The sequence below is a fragment of the Octopus sinensis genome, linkage group LG15 (genome assembly GCF_006345805.1).
Source record: "Octopus sinensis linkage group LG15, ASM634580v1, whole genome shotgun sequence".
In the NCBI taxonomy this organism is placed as follows: Eukaryota; Metazoa; Mollusca; class Cephalopoda; order Octopoda; family Octopodidae; genus Octopus; species Octopus sinensis.
In genome coordinates, this window is record NC_043011.1 from 21045928 (window position 1) to 21068270 (window position 22343).

At 37.7% G+C, this 22343-nt stretch overlaps 1 protein-coding gene across 4 annotated transcripts in view; it reads left to right on the top strand.

The window, feature by feature from the left end:
* LOC115219815 (high-affinity choline transporter 1) overlaps positions 1-22343 on the top strand; it is a 71294-nt gene that overhangs the window by 29347 nt on the left and 19604 nt on the right. For all 4 annotated transcript variants that reach the window (XM_036509524.1, XM_036509523.1, XM_029790090.2 and 1 more), the window contains exons 7-8: positions 2525-2678; positions 5230-5337. In XM_036509524.1, coding sequence (XP_036365417.1) covers positions 2525-2678; positions 5230-5337 — 262 coding nt within the window. The remainder of the gene's footprint in view (positions 1-2524; positions 2679-5229; positions 5338-22343) is intronic.

The window sequence follows — 22343 nt, forward strand, 5'->3', positions numbered from 1 at the left end:
TGAGACCTAGAGTTCGAAGGTCGTGCTTCACCACCTCGACCCAGGTTCTCCTGGGTCTACCTCTTCCACAGGTCCCCTCAACTGCCAGGGTGTGGCACTTTTTCACACACCTATCTTCATCCATTCTCATCATCACACCACATGACCATACCAGCGCAATCGTCTCTCTTGCACACAACATCTGATTCCTCTTAGGTCCAACTTTTCTCTCAAGGTACTTACACTCTGTCGACTATGAACACTATGAACACATCCAACGGAGCATACTAGCTTCATTTCTCGCGAGCTTACGCATGTCCTCAGCAGTCACGGCCCATGTTTCACTGCCATGTAGCATGGCTGTTCGTACACATGCATCATACAGTCTGCCTTTTACTCTGAGCGAGAGGCCTTTAGTCACCAACAGAGGTAAGAGCTCCCTAAACTTTGCCCAGGCTATTCTTACTCTAGCCGTTACACTTTCAGCACACCCACCCCACCCACTACTGACTTGGTCACCAAGATAACGGAAGCTATCAACTACTTCTAGTTTTTCCCCCTGGAAAGTGACGGAAGTTGTTTTCTGCAGATTTTCAGAGGTTAATGCTCCCGAGCATCTGCCACATACAAAAACCATCTTCCTAGTTAGCCTTCCTATGACATTGCTGCACCTCTTATGTGTCCATAGCTTACACTTGGTGCATCTTATAGAGTTTCTACCTACACCTTTTCTACAGATCGAGCAGGGCCATCTACCTGAAGGCGTTTGTGATTTGTCTACCTTCCTACTTATTAGGACTTTGGTTTTAGCCAGGTTGACTCTAAGGCCCTTCGATTCTAAACCATGCTTCCACACCTGAAACTTCTTCTCCAGTTCTGATAATGACTCAGCAATTAGAGCAAGGTCATCAGCATAGAGGAGCTCCCAGGGGCATCCTGTCTTGAATTCCTCGTTATTGCCTGGAGGACTATGATAAATAGGAGGGGGCTGAGGACTGAGCCTTGGTGGACCCCTACCTCTACCCGGAATTCTTCACTGTACTCATTTCCAACCCTCACCTTACTAGCAGCGTCCCTGTACATGGCTTGCACAGCTCTCACTAACCATTCTTCTATTCCTAGTTTCCTCATTGACCACCATATGAGGGATCGGGGGACCCTGTCGAAGGCTTTCTCCATGTCAACAAAAGCCAGGTACAGGGCCTTATCTTTGGCTAGGTATTTCTCTCTGCAGCTGCCTTACCAGGAATATAGCATCAGTGGTACTTTTCCCTGGTACGAAACCAAACTGCATCTCATCTAAACTAACTCTCTCTCTAATTAGTTGGCTTATGACCCTCTCTGTAACCTTCATCACCTGATCCAACAGCTTGATACCTCTGTAATTATTTGTATCTAGGGCATCACCTTTACCTTTGTAGCAGTTGACTATTATGCTGCTACACCAGTCATTGGGTATGACTCCTTCATGTATCACCTGATTAACTATACAGGTGACTAGGCTATAGCCGACACTACCAGATATTTTGAGCATCTCTGCAGTGATACCTGATGGGCCTATATATATATATATATATATATATATGAATACATGAGCCGTCAACACACTGAGTGCAGTAGGTTAGCACCCTGTTAATTTATCTAGCAGTGACTTTCAAGAAAGAATGTCATAAAACTTAATAAAGGCAAAGTGCTTCAGGGTTGAATGTTCATTAATTTACATACTTGTCTGACCTAAACTGGAATAGAGTAAAGCAACTGAAAAAACAAAAACAAAAAGAAAACATCAAAAGTGTTATTCTGTGTCTCTCTTACTTCAAACTACACAATATTTATAAGGTGCAAGCATGGTTGTGTTGTAATAAGTTTGCTTCCCAGCTATATGGTTCTGGGGTCAATCCCACTGTGTGTAACTTTGCGCATGTGTCTTCTTCTATACTTCTTTTGTACTCTAGGCACAAGGCTTGAAATTTATTTATATATGTATATATATATATATATATATATATATGTTTGTATCTATCTATATCTATCTATCTATCTATCTATATATATATATATATATCTGTGTGTGTGTCTGTTTGTCTCCCACCACTGCTTGACAACCAATGTTGGTTTGTTTATGTCCTCATAACTTAACGGTTTGGCAAAAGAAACCAATAGAATAAGTACCAGGCTAAAAAATAAAAAATAATAAGTACTGGGTTCAATTAGTTCAACTAAAATTCTTGGAAGCAGTGCTCCAGCATGACCACAGTCTAATGATTGAAACAAGTAAAAGATGAAAGACACATATCTTTATGCCCCCCTTATTCTGTATCTCACCTCACACTGACTCACTCGTGTGATTGATGTACAGCAATTTAAGCTAAATTGTTAACAACCTCAATCTGTCACCCAGCTATCCTGATACTGATAAAGATAGACACAAGGTGACCATTAACCCTACAAGACTAACAAATAAAAATGCCAAAATGTATTTCGCCCACTTTGCATAGCGTTATTCTATGTCTTTACATTTTACACAACTTATTTCTTTTTATAGACTTTTGGAACAATTCCTTGGCAGTCATTTTTCCAGCGAGTCCTGTCAATGCAAAGTGCTTTTTACTCTCAGGTTTTGTCCTTCTCCGGTGCTCTGTTTGCAGTTATTCTTGTCATTCCTGCAGTTCTGATTGGAGCTGCTGGCATATCAGCAGGTAGGTTTGTTCTGCACATCATTTTTTTGTTAATTATTATTCAATGTTTTTATGGTGATATGGCAAAAATGGCACTTAGGCAGTTTAGTGACAAAGGTGGTATTTAAGCAGTGTTGTAACAGAAGAGGTGTTTAGGCAGTGGAGTAATAAAAGCAGTATATAGGTAGTGTAGTAGCAAAGCATGGCTCAGTGGTTAGAGCGTCGAGCTTACGATCGTGAGGTTGTGAGCTCAAATCCTGGATCGGGCTGCGTGTTGTGTTCTTGAGCAAGACACTTTATTTCACGTTGCTTCAGTTCACTCATTTGTAGAAATGAGTTGCAATGTCACAGGTGCCAAGCTGTATTGGCCGTTGCCTTTCCCTTGGATAACACTGGTGGCGTGGAGAGGGGAAGTCGGTATGCATGGGCGACTGCTGGTCTTCCATAAACAACCTTGCCCAGACTTGTGCCTGGGAAGCTAACTTTCTAGGTGCATTTCCATGATCTGTGTTGTGACCGAAGGGGGTCTCAGTAGCAAAAGCAGTATTTAGGCTATGGTATAGTAGAAATGATATTTAGGTAGTAAGATAGAAGTGATATTTAAACCAGCCATATCCAGCCAAAATATTCTCTCTGTTTTATGGTGAAACTAGTCAGAAATGGTTTCTCGTACCAACCCTATAATATCATTGTTACGTCATCAAAGTCTGATAATTACAAGATAATACGAATTGGCATCAAAAAGTTCCTGGACTAATTATGTTTAACCTTTTCGTTACTGTATTTATTTTGAAATGCTCTGTGTTTCTTTCAATTACTTCAAATATAACAAAGAATTTAGTAAAATAACTTAGTTATCATTAAGCTAGTGTTAGGAACATAAACTGTGACTAAGGTTTGGTGGAAGATTTTAATTCAAAACTCATGAAAACAAGACATTTGTACTCAGACCCAGAGCCACATGGCTCTGGCTTCAGTCCCACTGCGTGGAACCTTGGGCAAATTTCCCCAAGACACCTGAAGAAAGCTGGAGGGTATATCAGCGGAAACATTGTGTTAACAACAAACAAGATGAGGACAAATATCTGTCGAATGTAAATAATGTACATAATTCCTCATCTCTTAAATATAAAACTGTATTTTCATGAATGTTATTGTAGCTCAACCTTACAATATACAAGAGCGTCGAGTAGATGTTATTCCGATTAACTAAGTACAGTCTTCATTAAGTCCTACATCTTAACCTGTTGAATTTCAATTCTGCTGCAATGGCAATGGAACACATCTGTCATTTCTGACAAAATGAAAGATGAGATAATGATAATCCCAGTTACTGAGCTTCACCAGATTGGGTGGTCTTCAAATTTAACAAGGGCTGGTGGAGGGTTTCTTTCATCTAGATGTCATCTTTAAAGGAGACAGCCAATATGTAGGGGTTGAGAAAAGAATCTGCCCTGCTGAACCCAGAAGCCTTAATGAAGTCTTCTGAATTGATAAATGGCTGTTGACTCCCGTCAAGGTGTCCGTCTATCTTTCTTGTACCAGAGGTAGATCCAAGAGTGTTGTTGTCAGTTTAGTTGCTCACCAATGACCCAGTTGTGCTGATTTACATGGTAATCAGATGTATCTTTTATCTTTTACTTATTTCAGTCATTAGACTGGCCATACTGGAGCATTGCCTTTGGTCGAAGAAATCAACCCCAGGACTTATTCTTTGTAAGCCTAGTAGTTATTCTATCAGCCTCTTTTGCCAAACTGCTAAGTTACAGGAACATAAACACACCAACATCGGTTGTCAAGCGATGGTGGGGGGACAAACACAGACACGCAAATACATATATATATATATATATATATATGACAGGCTTCTTTCAGTTTCTTATTACTTTATTGCCACAAGGGGCTAAACACAGAGAGGACAAACAAGGACAGACAAAGGGGTTAAGTCGATTACATCGACCCCAGTGCATAACTGGCACTTAATTTATCAACCCTGAAAGGATAAATTCAAAGTCGACCTAGGCGAAATTTGAACTAAGAACGTAATGGCAGACGAAATACCGCTAAGCATTTCGCCCAGCGTGCTAACGTTTCTGCTAGCTCGCTGCCTTCTTTCAGTTTTTTGTCTACCAAATCCAAGGCTTTGTTTGGCCTGTGGCTATTGTAGAAGACACATTCCCAAGGTGCCACATAGTGGGACTGAACCCAGGACCATGTGGTTAGGAAGCAAGCTTCTTACCACACAGCCACTCCTGTGCCTATATGAGACAAATTTTGTAATTTTTGGTTTTTCTTGTAAGTTGAGTAGCCCTATAGAAATTCCTTTGTTGGTTTTCATATTTTGTCTTTGAAGTCATTGTGACACCTGGCCCTTTATCAGGTGTTACTGCTCAACATTAATAACTGACACTGATAAAAAAATGTGTAATTTGTCTTAAGATTTTAAAGCTAGATGCTTTCACCACCCAAAGAAGAATGGGGGATAAATTGTTGATAGTGCTAGTGATGGTGGTGGTAGTGGTGGTAACAGCAGAGTTTCTTTTCATGAAATGATGAATTTCTTTCTTTTCAGACTGGAAACAGACAGAACTTGGTGTGTCTCCAATACTTGTAAATCAGAGTTATATGATACTGCCATATGTTATTAAAGAGTTTACTCCTAGAATTCCTTGTTTACTTGGTAAGTTGATCACTCCATGTACTTTTACACATTTATTATTGTTTTTGTGTGACCAAGGCAACGAGCTGGCAGAATCATTAGCACACCAGGCGAAATGCTTAGCAGTATTTCTTCTGGTTTTACATTCTGAGTTCAAATTCTGCTGAAGTCAACTTTATCTTTTATCCTTTTGGGGTCAATAAAATAAGTACCAGCTAAGTACTGGGGTCAGTGCAACCAAGTAAGCCCTTCAACAAAATTTCAGGCCTTGCACCTATCATATGAAGGATTATCTTTTTGTTTGATTGGTTTTTTTTTTGTTGTTGTTGCTTTCTTTTTCTTCCTGCAATTGAGGAATTTGGCAGTCTTTCATATTATAAGTCTTAACAAAACTTTGATGAAATCAATGCCATGTGACTGACTACAAGGGTGCAGGCATGGCTGTGTGGTTAGATATTCACTTTGCAGCTATGATTGTTTCAATTATGACCACATGGTACCATTTACTACTCTTTTGGGTTCCACCAAATCCTTGTTAGTGAAAGGGGCTAGATTGAAACTGCAGAAATCTGTTTGAAGAATTATTCCTGTTTTGGTGGGCTGTAGACTTAATCTTTCGCCTAATTTAGCATCATTAAATAATTTTGGGGTACCTTTTGTTAGAGTTTACTTTGTTGCAAATATTCAAGCCAAGTTTTGGTCTGAGGATAATAGGCACTATTGAGGTCACCAACTAACTTGCAAGACAAAGAAAAACAATCCCTCAGCTAAGTAGGGTTGTAGTAGAGAGGGAGCTTGCTTTATGTTAGGTGTTGATAAGGACCGGCACCAGGACAGCTACCCTGCATTATATATGTGTGGGTGGGAGTAGCTGAAAAGAAGACAATGATGGTGGTGATGAGCATACTCTTAGGATATATATGGAATGAGTATAAGAGAGAGTACACAGGGTGGGTGGGTGGATGGAGTTTTCTCTCCTGTACACTACATCTGAGTAATCTTAGGCCCAATTTTACTCTCAACACAGTTAACTATTTAACATTCAAATCAGCCATTTCCAGCCCACATATTCTACCTGTGTTATGTTCAAATCTTCCAGATCCAGCCACTGACAACTTTCCTTACAATGTTATTCTAAAAATAAACGATTACATCATCATCATCGTTTAACGTTCGTTTTCCATGCTAGCATGGGTTGGATGATTTGACTGAGGACTGGTGAACCAGATGGCTACACCAGACTCCAATCTGATCTGGCAGAGTTTCTACAGCTGGATGCCCTTCCCAACGCCAACCACTCCGAGAGTGTAGTGGATGCTTTTACGTGCCACCGGCATGGGGGCCAGTCAGGCAGTACTGGCAAAGGCCGCACTCAAATGGTGCCCTTTATGTGCCACCTGCACAGGAGCCAGTCCAGCGGCACTGGCAACGACCTCGCTCGAATGTTTTTTCACGTACCACCAGCACAAGTGCCAGTAAGGCAATGCAGGTAATGATCACACTTGAGTGGTGTTTTTTTACGTGTGCCACCGGCACAGAGGCCAGCTTGTTCTGGCAACGATCATGCTCGTATGGTACTCTTAGCTCTCCACTAGCATGGATGCCAGTCATCGAATTTGATTTCGATTCCAATCATTGAAATCTTGAAGTTATGAGATAATGCATGATTTATTCAAAACAAAGTAAATAAATAAACATGACACTTGATATAATAATCTGATTGCTAAAGGGTTGAACTTTATTGTACATACACACTGAGCATATTAACTTCATTCCTTTATAGTCCTCATATCTCCTCTGCATTTAGGTCCCACTTTTCACTCCCACATAACATTGCTATTCATATGCAAGTATCATACAATTTGGTTTCCACTGTGAAAGAAAAACCTTATGTTATCAACAGAAGTAAAAGCTCTCTGAACTCCATTCTATTCTTATTGTAGCAGCTATACTGTCAGAACATCCTCCCTCACTGCTAATTAGATACCCTAAGTCAGTGCTTTTCAAACTTTTTGCTGGAGCGGAACCCCAAGGAAACATTCCACTGGCTCGAGGAACCCCTGTGCAATAATTTAATAGTCTTATGCACACATATCTGCACAGGAGAATTAAAAATTACTGCTGATTTTAGCAGTTTTGTAACTTCTTGCGGAACCCCTGGACTGTACTGGCAGAACTCTAAGGTTCCGCGGAACCCTGGTTGAAAACCACTGCCCTAAGTAGCAGAAATAATCTAGTACCTCGAGGAAACCTCCCGGGCATTTGAGAAAATCTATTTCTCATATGTTTTTAAGGTTTATTGCTTCTGCACAGCTGCTACAAACTAACTCTACTTTCTTTGTTAACCATCCTGTGATTTCAACTCATCTTTTGTGTGTCCAATCCTTTCACTGAATACATCATATGGAGTTTCTACCTACACCTTTTCTATATATATATTGAGCAGGGCCATTTTCTTGAAGGATGAAAGTCCTGCCTGTTTTCCTGCTAACTAGGACTTTGGTGTATATATGTGTTTATATTATGTGTGTATGTATGTATGTAAGTATGTGTGTTTATGAGAAAGAATGGGGTGTTTTTCTGTGATGGTTGAACTTGATGGGTATTGCAATTGATAAAAAAAATCGATCCTTCGACCTATCATGAAGTTCAACCATTCCAGAAAAACACCCTATTCTTTCTTTCTTTCATTCATTCATTCGTTCTTTCTTTTCTTTCTGTCTGCTTTCTTTCTTTCTTTTGTTTAAAACTCACAGTGCATGCAAATTTACACATTTATACATACACAGATATGCATAATCACACATATACACACACACACATGCAGATTCAGAATTACATAGAACATCTCAAGTAACCACTCCAAACACCCTTTTCCAAAACTCAAGAAAACAAATTCAACTCCAGATTTTTATTTCCCGCTAACTCACATATATATAAAAGGTATGACTTTTCTGTAAGAAATCATTCATGATGAATCCCTAACAGGGACAAATAAATAAATATATTTTATCCAAATTCTGACTATCTCTTGTCTCTTAATATATAAAATCTGTACACCACTTCAAACAATCTATACATAATTTTCACTTTTACCATTCATGAAATCAGATATGATTTCAACAGAAATCTTATAAGCTGACAAGGTGAGATGGGTTTAACCCTAGGCATGGTGAGAGCCATCGATGAGCATTAAGATGCATTAAGCATCAAAATGTGAAATCATCAATGATCTGGTTATATTTGCAACTGTAGGGAGCTTGTCTCCTTTGTCATCTCATTAAGATAAAGCTTCCGTGGCTATTGAGTTGTTTTGACTCTTATTTCTAGCAATATTGCTGACTAGTGCCCTTTGTTCACTTTAGTGACGTATATATTTCTGCCTTTAGGTTGTAAAATTGTGAATTAGCCACCCATATTTTTTTTACACACACACACAATATACAAGCTTTCATCAACTGACATAATGTAACAAGGATGTACTATGAGTGCCACTAAAACTCTGGCTTGAACTGCAGTTGTAAAATGTGGTGCTGAGACTGTCCATCAAAAGTGGCTAGAAGTGGTTTCTCCTTGAGCAGGTGGATATTACTGTACACACACGCATGTATGTTAGTATATATATATATATATATATATATACACAAACATATATACACATATATCTTTGAAAGAATGAGATATTTTTTTTTGAAGAGATAATTTTTATTTTAATCTTAATAATAATGTTTACAGTAATATGAGTTTCAATCTTCTCGTAGCCGTTTTCAAACTGAAAAATGTATGTTTTACTGGTTGCTTAAATAGCAAAAGATTTTTCCTTACAATTATACATGCAAAAAAGAAATATATATATATTTATATCTCTGTTTTCTGTATATATATATATATATATATATATATTATATATATATATATATATATATTAGAAGAAATGAGGTAATCAGAAGATCAGATGGTTTGTATTTACAGATATTTATTTATTTATATATATATTACATTTTTTACATATATATCATATCACTTAGTTCATTAGCGCTTTCTCCCATTCTAGTGGGGTTTTCAAATGAAAATAAGTTCCTTTGCTGGGGATTTTAATCATTTTATAGTTTCTGGTTGTGGTGGGGAGGAATGTAAGACAGTACTGTCTTACATTCCTCCCCACCACAACCAGAAACTATAAAATGATTAAAATCCCCAGCAAAGGAACTTATTTTCATTTGAAAACCCCACTAGAATGGGAGAAAGCGCTAATGAACTAAGTGATATGATATATATGTAAAAAATGTAATATATATATAAATAAATAAATATCTGTAAATACAAACCATCCGATCTTCTGATTACCTCATTTCTTCTAATATATAATACCTGTACATCATCTCCAAACCTTCCAATATATATACATATATACAGAAAACAGAAAAGAATATAAAATATCTTTAAAAATATAAAAAAATAAAATAAAAGATGTAAAAATAATATATGTATATACTAGCTGATGTACTCGGTAATTCTCAGGAAAGCAAGGTTTATCCCTTGGTTCCGTTTTCATAATTGTTTCGCTAATCCAATAACAACAATACAAAGTATGTAGCCCTTCAAATGGTGTTTGTGCAGGATCTTGTTTTTAGGAATTCCCAATAAGTTGTGACTGCCCAAATTGTGAAGTCAGTTATGTAATAACATGAAATCTGTTACCTGATAGTAAGAATTCAAATAAAATAGCCCCGAAAAAGGCTTTACTACGTTTCCAGAGTATATAGAACATAGGAGGAAATACTAATAAGGTGTGTATACTAAAATCGTGAAGCATGTTACGTAATAAAAGGCTATTCAGGAATGAGATAATAACAATTCAAAGGAAATAACTCTGAAAAGGGCTTTTGTGCGTTCCCAGAGAATATTACCCTTAGGGGCACTAGTGTTAATAAGTCACTAACCAAAATAAGTGGATCTATTGTTTAGGAAAATACTATTTACTTGTTTAAGGGTTGTACTGGATAAATTGCAAAAATAACTGTAACAGCTCAAATACTAAGACATAAGCATACTCGATTTGATTTATACCAAATAATTTAGGCAGATGAATGGGTTATTTTCCTTTTCCCTTGGCTTTTAAAATAAAAATATATTAGATATATATAAGGATCCCTTCCTATTATCGATTATTTTTTCAACAATATGAGTATGCCATGAGGTTTCCAGACATGAGTTCTACTTACGTGTCAAGTTTCATCAAAATTGATAAAATGATGAAGGAGGAGTTAGCTAACAACTCCACAAACACACCCACAGACAGAATTTTCCACATATGTAGTATATATATGTATATACAGAATACAATAGGATGTGTGAAGAAGAAGAAGTATCACCACCACCACAACAACAACAGGAAGGAAGAAAGAAGCCGAAGAAGGGGAAGGATAAGAAGAGAAAAGGCAACCAGTAAAACATACATTTTTCAGTTTGAAAACGGCTACGAGAAGCTTGAAACTCATATCAGAATAACTCACTGTAAACATTATTATTAAGATTAAAATAGAAATTGTCCTCTCAAAAAAACCATCTCTACTCATTCTTTCAAATATATATAATATTGGACCAAGAACTTTGTCTTTATTGTTCGTCTGTATATATATATAGTGGCTGTGTGGTAAGAAGCTTGCTTCCCAACCACATAGTTCCGGGTTCAATCCCACTGCATGGCACTTTGGGCAAGTGTCTTCTACTATAGCCTTGGGCTGACCAAAGCCTTGTGAGTGGATTTGGTAGACAGAAACTGAAAGAAGCCTGTTGTATGTGTGTGTGTCTGTGTGTTTGACGCCCCAACATTGCTTGACAACCAATGCAGGTGTGTTTATGACTCCGTAACTTAGTGGTTTAGCAAAAGAGAACGATAGAATAAGTACTAGGTTTACAAAGAATAATTCATAGGGATGATTTGCTTGACTAAAGATGGTGCTCCAGCATGGCCAGAGTCAAATGACTGAAACAAGTAAAAGAATATATATATATATATACTTTATTTAAAAGCAGCAGAAATTTGATTTCTGCTGCTTTTAAATAAAGCATATTACTCTACCCCTGGTATTTGAGTACTCTTTTCTCTTTTTTCCACCTTTTTTCACATTTATGTGTTTACTCTGGTATATATATATATATATATATATATATATATATATATCTGTCCAGTTCCAGTATTGTAAACATTAGTGGTCCCACATTCATAGTGTATGTGTTTTGTTTATTTGCCAAATATGTTGTGGAATAATGCCTGAGGAAATTTCCTTATTCAGTGCAATGTAGGGAGCTCTCCTGGATGCTATCCCATAGCAAATTTGACATACAAACTTATAAACAGGATGTATACGCTATGTATATATGACTAATAATACATATATACATATATATGTGTTAGTACATGTGTGTGTGTGTGTGTGTGTTAGTACATATTTATTTATATATGTGTGTGTATATTAATATTTATCTGTATAAAAATATATATACACATAGGCACATATATTTTGTGCATGTATATGAGTATTTGTGCGTGTGTGTGTGTGTGTGTGTGTGTGTGTTGTGTGTGTGTGTGTGTGTGAGTATTCAATCGTAAGACAGTATGTTTGTTTAGTATACTACCCGTTTACTCTCCTTTAGTAAAAGTACAAACATCTCAGTTTACATATTTTTCCCTCCCACAAAATCTCAGGTTTCATGTTGCTGTTAATTGCTCCTGCCTTAGTATATATAATCTTCATCATCATTATCATTTAACCTCTGCTTCCATGCTGGCATGGGTTGGATGGTTTGGCTGTGGACTGGAAAGCCAGGAAGGCTGCACCAGGCTCTAATCTGATCTGGCCAGGTTTCTACAGCTGGATGCTCTTCGTAATGCCAACCACTTTGAGAGTGTAGTGGGTGCTTTTAATGTGCCACCGTCACAGGGTCCAGTCAGGCGGCACTAGCATTGACCATGTTCGAATGGCGCTTTTTACATGCCACTGGCACGGGTGCCAGTCAGGCAGCAATGTAGCATTTCTGCAATTGAGGGTGCTAAGTTTGCAGAAGTTGTGGTGCACCTGATGGAATACAAATACATTATTGTATTTTATCTTATACCATTTACTTGGTTCAGTCATTGGACTCTGGCCCTGCTGGAGCACCACCTTGATGGGTTTTTAGTTCAACGAATAGACCCCAGTACTTATTTTTTAAGTGTGGTACTTTTTTCTATCAGTCTCTGATAAAAAGCTTTTACTTAGTCTGATGTGTCTTTTCTCTGTTGCTGAACTGCTAGCTTGTGAGGACTCAAACAAACCAACACCGGTTATCAAAGTGGGCTGGGGCTGGTGGGGGGGGGGACACAGCACATGTACACACACACACACATCTATCTCATCATCATCATGTAATGTCTGTTTTCCATGGTGGCATGGGTTGGACAGTTTGACAGGAGCTGACCAGCTGATGGGCTGCTCAGGCTCCTTGTCTGTTTTGGCATGGATTCTATGGCTGGATGCCCTTCCTGACATCAACCACTTTAGAGAGTGTACTGTGTGCTTTTATGCAGCACCAGTGTGGGTGCTTTTTATGTTCCACCAGCACTTGTGAGCCCGCAAGATTAGGGGTGCTTAGCTGGAGAGGGTTGCAAGGGATGAGCCTGTATGCAAGGACAACCCATGCTTTTACTTAGCTTGATGTCTTTTCAAGCACAGTATACAGCCAGGAGTTTTGGTCCCCTGTCATCCCCACTGTGAATTCCAACATCTGTAAATCCATTCTCACCACTTCATGTCTTCCTGGGTCTACCCCTTCCATATGTTCTCACTACAATTAAAGATCAGCATCTCTTGATGTAATTGTCCTCATCTGTATATATCTAGTATATATAAATCACAATATGTGTGTGTATATTGACTAACACATACATTTCCACAATTCTCAACTGATTTTCACCAAACTTTACACACGTATTATTTATGTCCTGAAGATGGTTATGTACTATATAACATTTTACCCAGAGCTCCTGTGTAAATGGACAAACCATGAAAAGTGGTGCTTTACACGGATTTTACTCTAATTCATTGAATGTACATAGTTTTTTGTACATAGGGTCTTCCATATTTTTAAATCTATATGGTCATATATTGGCATGAGAGAATATTTTTTAGTGGGTTTTCACATTTTTTGACTTATTTAATTATATGTTGTAATTGTGTATTATTACTTTCTATATTTTTTTTTATATGTGTATTGATGTGTATTGAGTGTTTTGGTTAGAGAATATTATAAAAGTGAACGGATTTTGTCTATTTATTTATTTCAACTGTTTTCCATACATTTTAAATCTATATGGTCGTATATTTGCATTACAGAATATATTTTAGTTATTTTCACATTTTTTTGATTTATCATTTATTTGTATGTTGTAATTGTGTATCATTACCCTCTCTTTTTCTTTTTATATGTGTATTGGTATGTATTGTTTGAGTTTTGGTTGGAGAATATTATAAAAGTGAAAGGATTTTGTCTATTTATTTATTTCTACTGTCCACCTGCGTTGGTGATTAAATTGACTAGGAATTCTGTACACAATGAATATCCAATACCAAACAACCTTAATCTCCATATCTAAACTGCATTAAACTTTGGCAAGCTTACCATTACCTATTCTGAGATCCTTGAAAGGTGATGTTCTCTTCTCTCTCTTCCATTTGTTGATACCTTTGTTTATCTACCAATGCATTGATTCACTTTAAGGATGCTTATTTATCCATCCATTATGATATTTCAACTCTTGTCCATTGTTTCAAATACATTGTAGCATTGTTGTTCTAGCCTTTTTTAAACACACGCAAGAAATTTCTCTTTCATGTAAATCAACTACATTTTGTAGTCATTATCCGTAATCTATTCCCAAAATACTTCAGTAGCTTTACTTTGCATCGCTTGCAAATTTATATGTTCTATGATCATTAAAGTGTAATGCTCTCCACTGTAACCAGCCTTCAATTCGATTTTCTGTTCCTAGGTTAATTGGAAACATAGATTGTCATGCTTCTCATAAATGTCAGTAGTTCAATTATTTGGTGAAAAAATACCACCAAAGCAACTTCAACCATCCAAAGAACAGGTGTGTTTGCTAGTATACATATATTGGGTTGTCCGGAAAGTTTGTGCCGATTTATAGTAGCTTACCTTTCGACTTATTTTAGAACATGGTTGAGTCCATAAAATAGGATATGACTACACCTCCATTTAGAGCACAGTTTAAGCTGTCTTTTCGTGGAAGAAGGTTTATGTTCCTATAACCTGTGTTAATTCTGTAATCCTTTCAAATGGAAGTTAAGAAAGTTCATTTTTGGTACTTGATGCTTTGGAAACCAGACAAAAATTACGGCAGCTCGGCTGGGATATGTTATCCCACCCTCCATATTCACCAGATATTGCTCCTTCGGATTTCCACTTAAACAGGTCTCTGCAGAATAGTCTTAATGGTAAAAATTTCAATTCCTTGGATGACATAAAAAGATACCTTGATGAATTCTTTGCCATGAAACCACCTTTTCAAGTTAAAGGAAAGATGGAGATGCATTGTGCAACAAAATGGTTCATATTTGGTTCATTAAAATCATCAGCTGCCAATTGGTTATCACTTTGGTTTTGACACCTGACTGACTGGCTTCCATTTAGTTCCCATCTATCAAATTCACTTAGAAGGCATTAATCAGCCTGGGGTTATAGCAGAAGGCGCTTAAGGTGGCGATCTGGCAGAAACGTTAGCACGCCGGGTGAAATGCTTAGTGGTATTTCATCTGCCGCTATGTTCTGAGTTCAAATTCCTCCGTCGACTTTGCCTTTCATCCTTTCAGGGTCGATTAAATAAGTACCAGTTACGCACTTAATCCGTTTGTCTGTCCTTGTTTACCCCCTCTGTGTGTAGCCCCTTGTGGGCAATAGAGAAATAAGACACTAGCTCAAGGTGCCATGCAGTGGGACTGAACCTGAAACCACATGCTGGCAAAGTGAGCTTCTTAATCACACAGCTGTGTCTGCTCCTTACAGTGATTTTATTTTTATTTTCCTTTCTGTTTTTTTTTATGTCATAAAGTAGTGCCAGGCTTCTGAGACGGCTTAATAACATATACTCAAACAAGAACCCTGATCCAAATACTTTCACAAGCCAGGCGACAAATGTAGTCTATCACCTACACAGGCTCCAGGGAGGATTTGAACTCAGAACAATTTTGTTGAAACAAATACCACAAGGCATCCTCATTGGTGTTCTAACAATTCTCTCAGTCCACAGCCTTGAACTGGTACTTTTATCCCTCGCCTTTTACTTGTTTCAGTCATTGGACTGCAGCCATACTGGAGCGCCACCTTGAAGGGCTTTAGTTGAACAAACAAATCAATACTAATTCTTATTTTTAAGCCTGACACTCCTTTTAGCCTATATTGCCAAACTGCTAAGTTATAGGGATGTAAAGAAACCAACACCAGCTGTCAGGTGGTGGTGGAGGACAAACAAAGGCACACACATGAATATATATATATATATATACATACATATACACTGTTATATTATTCTGTTACTTGTTTCAGCCATTAGACTGCAGCTATGCTGGAGCAATGCCATAAAGAGTTTTAGTCAAAGAAATTGACCCCAGGACTCATTCTTTGTAAGCTTAGTACTTATTCTATTGGTCTTTTTTGCCGAACTGCTAAGTTATGGGGGATGTAAACACCAACTTCAGTTGTCAAGAGATGGTGGGGGACAAACACAGACACAAACACACATATATACACAATGGGCTTCTTTCAGTTTCCATCTACCAGATCCACTGACAAGGCTTTGGTTGGCCTGAAGCTATTGTAGAAGATACTTTTTCCAAGGTGCTACACAGTGGGAGTGAACCCAGAATCATGTGTTTAGGTGGCATACTTCTTACCACATAGCCACGCCTGTACCTAAATGATGATGATGATGACGATATATATATATTATATATATATATATAAAATCAAAATAAGCAACAGGATATCATGTAGGATATCAAGATGAGCAACAGGATCTATGTATATATATATATATATATATATATATATATATATATATATATATAATAATAATAAATATTAGGGAATAAATCCAAACTTACAGGGAAAAATCAGATTTAGGATTGAATCCAATTTTATAGTAAAATATTAAATTATATTAAATTAGAGACAAAACCACTATTAGGCAAATCAAACAATGAAAAACTTAATCCAATACATAATATTATTTAATTTATATTATTTAAATATATAACAAAATTATTAAAAAAATATAATTAATATCACACTACGATCGTTTCATGCCTGCTAACATCTTCAAATTTTTGAGTCGCAGTCATTCATCAGGTGGTTTAACTTGGCGAGGTTTAAACAATGAACTGATGAATGACTGCGACTCAAAAATTTGAAGATGTTAGCAGGCATGAAACGATCGTAGTGTGATATTAATTATATTTTTTTAATAATTTTGTTATATATTTAAATAATATAAATTAAATAATATTATGTATTGGATTAAGTTTTTCATTGTTTGATTTGCATAATAGTGGTTTTGTCTCTAATTTAATATAATATATATATATATATATATATATTTCAATTATCTTTTACTTGTTTCAGTCATTAGACTGTGGACATGCTGGGGTACTGCCTTGAAGAATTTCAGCCAAATTAATTGACCCCAATATTTACTATTTTTTGTATTATTATTATTTTGCTGAACTGCTAAGTTACAGGGGCATAAACACACATGCACATGTATATGTAACGGGCTTCTTTCAGTTTCTGTCTACTATATCCAGTCATAAGGCTTTGGTCAACCTGGAGCTATAGTAGAAGCCACTTGTCCAAGGTAAAAATGAGGTGGGACTGAACCCAGAACCATATGGTTGGATAGCAAGCTTCTTACCACAAACCCACGCCTGCGCCTACAGATATATTCAACGGGCTTCTTTCAGTTTCCATCTACCAGTATTCGCAAGGCTTTGGTTGGTCCAGGGCTATAGTAGAAGACACTTGTCCAAGGTGCTATGCCATGAGACTAAACCCAAAACCATATGTTTGGGAAACACAATATTCTGGGTTCAAATCCCACTGAAATATATATATATTTTTTTTTTTTTTTTTTTTTCCAGGATTGACTTAAGTTATTACACGTATTTACCTGCAAAAATAAACCAATCTTATGCCTGTTCAGAATGTATTAACAGCTGTTTAAATAAATACAGAACTATTTGAGTGGGATCGTTACCAGCATCGCCTTACTGGCACCTGTGCTGTTGGCATGTGTAAAAAATTCGAGCGAGGTCATTGCCAGTACCGCCTGACTGACCTCTGTGCCAGTGGCACGTAAAAACCACCCACTACACTCTCAGAGTGGTTGGCGATAGGAAGGGCATCCAGCTGTAAAAACTCTGCCAGATCAAGACTGGAGCCTGGTGCAGCCATCTGGTTCGCCAGCCCACAGTCGAACCGTCCAACCCATGCTAGCATGAAAAGCGGACGTTAAACGATGATGATGATGATGAAGCAGAACCTGCATTATATGTGTGTGTTATCTATTGAATGCAGCTCTATAATATACTTCCTGGTCATCAGAATTCATTGCTTTCTATGTGAAAGGAAAAGGTTAACATGTTTTTTTTCATTTGTTCAATTTATAACACTTGTCTCTCTGTTCAGTTTGACACACTTGTCTAAACAAATTTTGTATTATGTTCATTCTATTGTTTAATTCTAACATTATTGTTTGGCATTGTCCAAGGCTTGTCGTCAAAATCTTGATTGCTTTGTCAAAGCCAATACATTGCGAAGATTTTTTCTGATAAGAATTGTTTTAGAAGTGATTTGACCGAATTCTTAAAATTCATAACAGCAACAGCAACAACAATAACAATAATAATGATGATAATAATAATAATATTAATAATAATAATAATAATATTAATAATAATGACAATGATAATAATATTATAATAATAATAATAATAATAATAATAAAATAAAAGCTTTATAATAATGTCAACAACAATGGTGACAGTGGACACATGAATTAACATTGATTTCAAATTTTGGCACAAGGCTAGCAATTTCAGGGGAGGAGTTAAATTGATTACATCAATCCCAGTATGTGACTGGTACTTATTTTATCAACCCTGAAAGGATGAAAGGCAAAGTTAACTTCAGAGGAATTTGAACTCAGAACATAACGGCGGACAAAATTCTATTAAACATTTTGCCCAGCATGCTAACAATTCTGCCTGCTTAATAATAACAATAACAATAATAATAATAAATGCCCTGATGCAGTACTAGGCACTGGCTCTCATGGCTTTGTTATTATGTACATGTTTTATCTTGGTGTAAAAAGATGGGCTATAGCAAATATTCTGCTCAATACCTACAAGGGGCTAAACACAGAGAGGACAAACAAGGACAGATAAACGGATTAAGTCAATTATATCAACCACCAGTGCGTAACTGGTACTTATTTAATCGACCCCGAAAGGATGAACGGCAAAATCGACCTCAGCAGAATTTGAACTCAGAACGTAGTGGCAGACGAAATATGGCTACGCATTTCGCCTGGCATGCTAACGTTTCTGCCAGCTCGCCGCCTATGGTATTCTGCTCAATACCACAGATTTGCTTGTCAGTTGCTTGACCATAACTGGCTGAGCATGTCCCTTAGTGGCTGATGATATGTGCATCTCTGATCTCAAGCAGAAGTAGTGGGGGAGCATCGTAGCCATGTGTTGAGAGGAATTCTTTGGGGTTTGAATAATTCACCTCTGGAAACAGGTGTTTTGTTCATCATCCTTAAACAACCCTCATTCAGAGACCTTTTGAGCAGGATGGGCTACTCAACCTGAAAATAGTTCTAACTGGGCCCCACCTACATAGTCATGCGCTGTTTATCTTGATATAAAGTCACCATATTGTGCACATGGTTGTGATGCATGTGCTTAGTGTACCCTTATATGAGTAGTCATGATGGGTGTACTGGGTTGCATATATTTGTACCCCAATGTCACTTTGATGGCATGCATTGCTCTCTCAATAATGATAATAATAATAATATTAATATAAAAATTTATAACAACCACAATGGTGGCAGTGGGAGCATAGAATTATTATTAACAATGAATAGTTGCAAGTGTGGCATGAATAGGCACAGGTGTATGGTTAAGAAGCTTGCTTCCTAACCATGTGGTCTTGGGTTCAGTCCCACCATACAGCACCTTGGGTGAGTGTCTTCTAGTATAGTCCCAGGCCAACCAAAGCCTAGTGAGTGGATTTGGTAGATATGGAAACTGAAAAAAATCTGCTGTGTGTGTGTATTTGTTTGTATGTGTGTATATATATGTGAGGCATGTGACCTGGAGGTTAGGGTGTTGCACTCATGATCACATCATCATGGTTTCATTTCCCATGCCGGCATATGGCACACTCTGCATCTGTTCAGGCAACGTTCAGTTGATGGAGGCTCTGAGTTAATGCACGTCATAAACGTTTGATCGCTATAAATAAATTGTCTGTGCATGTTCAGCATTAAATTGTGGAACCCTCATCTATTATTTATGACAAGCGGGTCCACAGTGTGTGTGTGTATCTGTACCCTTGTCTTGACATCATATAATTATAAATAGGTATCACTGTTCATTTCCAGTCTTCCATGGGAAACATGTCTGGCCATGGGAAATATTATCTTGCTTGGAAACAGGGGAGGGTTGGTGACAGGAAGAGCATCCAACCATAGATAGTCTACCTCAACAGATCCAGTCTGACTCATGCAAGCATGGAAAGGTGAACATTAAATGGTGGTGGTGGTGGTGGTGGTGGTGATAATGATGACAATGACATAAGGGCCATTACAAGAACAATTAACAAAAACTCTGTGAAGTAGTTGGCATTAGAAAGGGTATCCTGCCATAGAAACCGTGCCAAAGTAGACATGGAGCCCGGGCAGCTCTTCAGCCTGCCAGCTCTTGTCAAACCATCCAACCCATCCCAGGAATTTCAACCGTGTTTCATGGTCTGCTACCACAACAGCTCCTTATAGGATCCAGTTGGCTCAAGACATCATCAGGAGGAACCATGTCCGGTTTCAGCCCCTACTCCTCTACCGTTTTGACGTGGCGGGGACCCCCTCCTTTCGGAGGTGTCTTCAGCTCTAGTGTTGGGTGCATGTCTTCTTTCTTCTGTTCCCTGGCTTCTTCGATGTAGCGTCGAGTGTTAGCGGGCGATGATGATGATTAGGGGTTTATGGGAGAATAACTTATAATCATGTAGCATTGCCAGGTCAGGGTTTTCTAGAAGTTGTCCAGCTGTTGAAGTGATGTTCACCTAGAGTCTCTTTGAGAATCCATCATTGTTGCCCTCCTTGAACCCTCGATAGAAGTCAAAGGTTGACTGGCTGAAAACTGAGTGTCTGATAACATTCCAGATGTCAGGTTCACATTCTTAGTCATCGCAGTCTTCTTGGCAGCAAGAGATTCTTTGAAAAGCCTCTCCAAAATATTCTTGTTCCATTAAAAAAAATTCTCATATCACATAGGAAATATCATCTTTAGGCCATGTGCTATGTAGATGTCTGATGATGTTTTCATTGGGACTTTATTGGCTGGGGTGTTTTGGGAGTGAGCTTGTTGAACCATTCCTTTTTGCAATTTAATTTTTTACAGCATGTGACAGCGTATTGTTTAGTGGTTATATAGTATTGGGTTCACAATCATAAGGTTTTGGATTCAAATCCTGAACTGGGTTATATATTGTGTCATTGAGCTAGGCACTTCATTTCCTGAATACCAATTGAGTACTGGTCCCTCCCTCCCTTCTGTTGTTACATCCTTTATATGCCATTGAGTCAAAGATGGGAAGGCTTAAAGGGTGTCCATGTCTATTCATGAATATACAGGTACCTAAAGCAATTTGCAAAAGCATGGTACATACCGCTAGCTTGTGGGTAATGATTACATCTTTTTTACGTCATCAGTTCATTTTTTTTGTTTCTATCTATATTAGTGAAATTTAAGGAGAGTGGTGTTTGTACATTTTGGCTTTTCATTTTGCTACAGTTACTGTTGTAGTTTTTATTTTTGTTGTTTTTCGTTGTTTTTTTTTTTGCCTTGGTTTTATTGTGTTTGTTATTGTTGCTTTTGTTGTTGTGGATTTCAATTGTTGTTGTTTAGTTATTTTTGCTGTGATGTTGCTTTGCTATGACACTTGTGAGTTTTCCTTCCATTGTTTTAGCATTCTGGGGTGGCGGGGTGGAGGGAGTGTTGGTGGTGATTACTTCCTTTTTTAATTTTATTTTGGTGGTGGTGATCGTGAATGGAAGGTTGACAGTTTTCTCCATGTCTTATCAAATCTTCCAACCTTCACCATTGTGCAACTGCCACTAGTTACCTTCCTCTTCTTCCACCACAGCATGATTTTTTTATTTTGCCATAGTCTCTTCTCCTTGTCCTCATTGTTTGACAGAATATCAATCACAGAAGTGGATGTTGTAGGTGAAGAAGGGCCAGCTACATTTATTCAGTCATATATTTATTCACTGACTTCCAGATACCACCATCAGAGAGAGTTGGTGTGCGTGTTGAGGCAGTGTCCAGATTGGCTCGTCATTTCGAAATCTCACCGCACACACACACTTCCAAGTGGCTGCCAGAATAACTGCCGAATGTCCAACAGCCATCGCTAACCATCCATTCTCTCTTTGCCTCGACTGCATCTGTGTGGCTTATATTTGCACAATGTGTGTCTATTTGTCTAAATGGTGGGTATTCCTTCATCTGATGTGTTTTAGGTTGGTGGTGGTGCTGCTGCTGGTATTATTGGTCCTTCACAGTGTGCTTGGAGTCACTGCTGCAGTTGTTACCACTATTGGTTGTGGTCAAGCTGCTGCTTCACTGTTGGCATCACTATTGTTGCTGTTTTTGTGTTTTGGTTGCTGGTAACAGGAA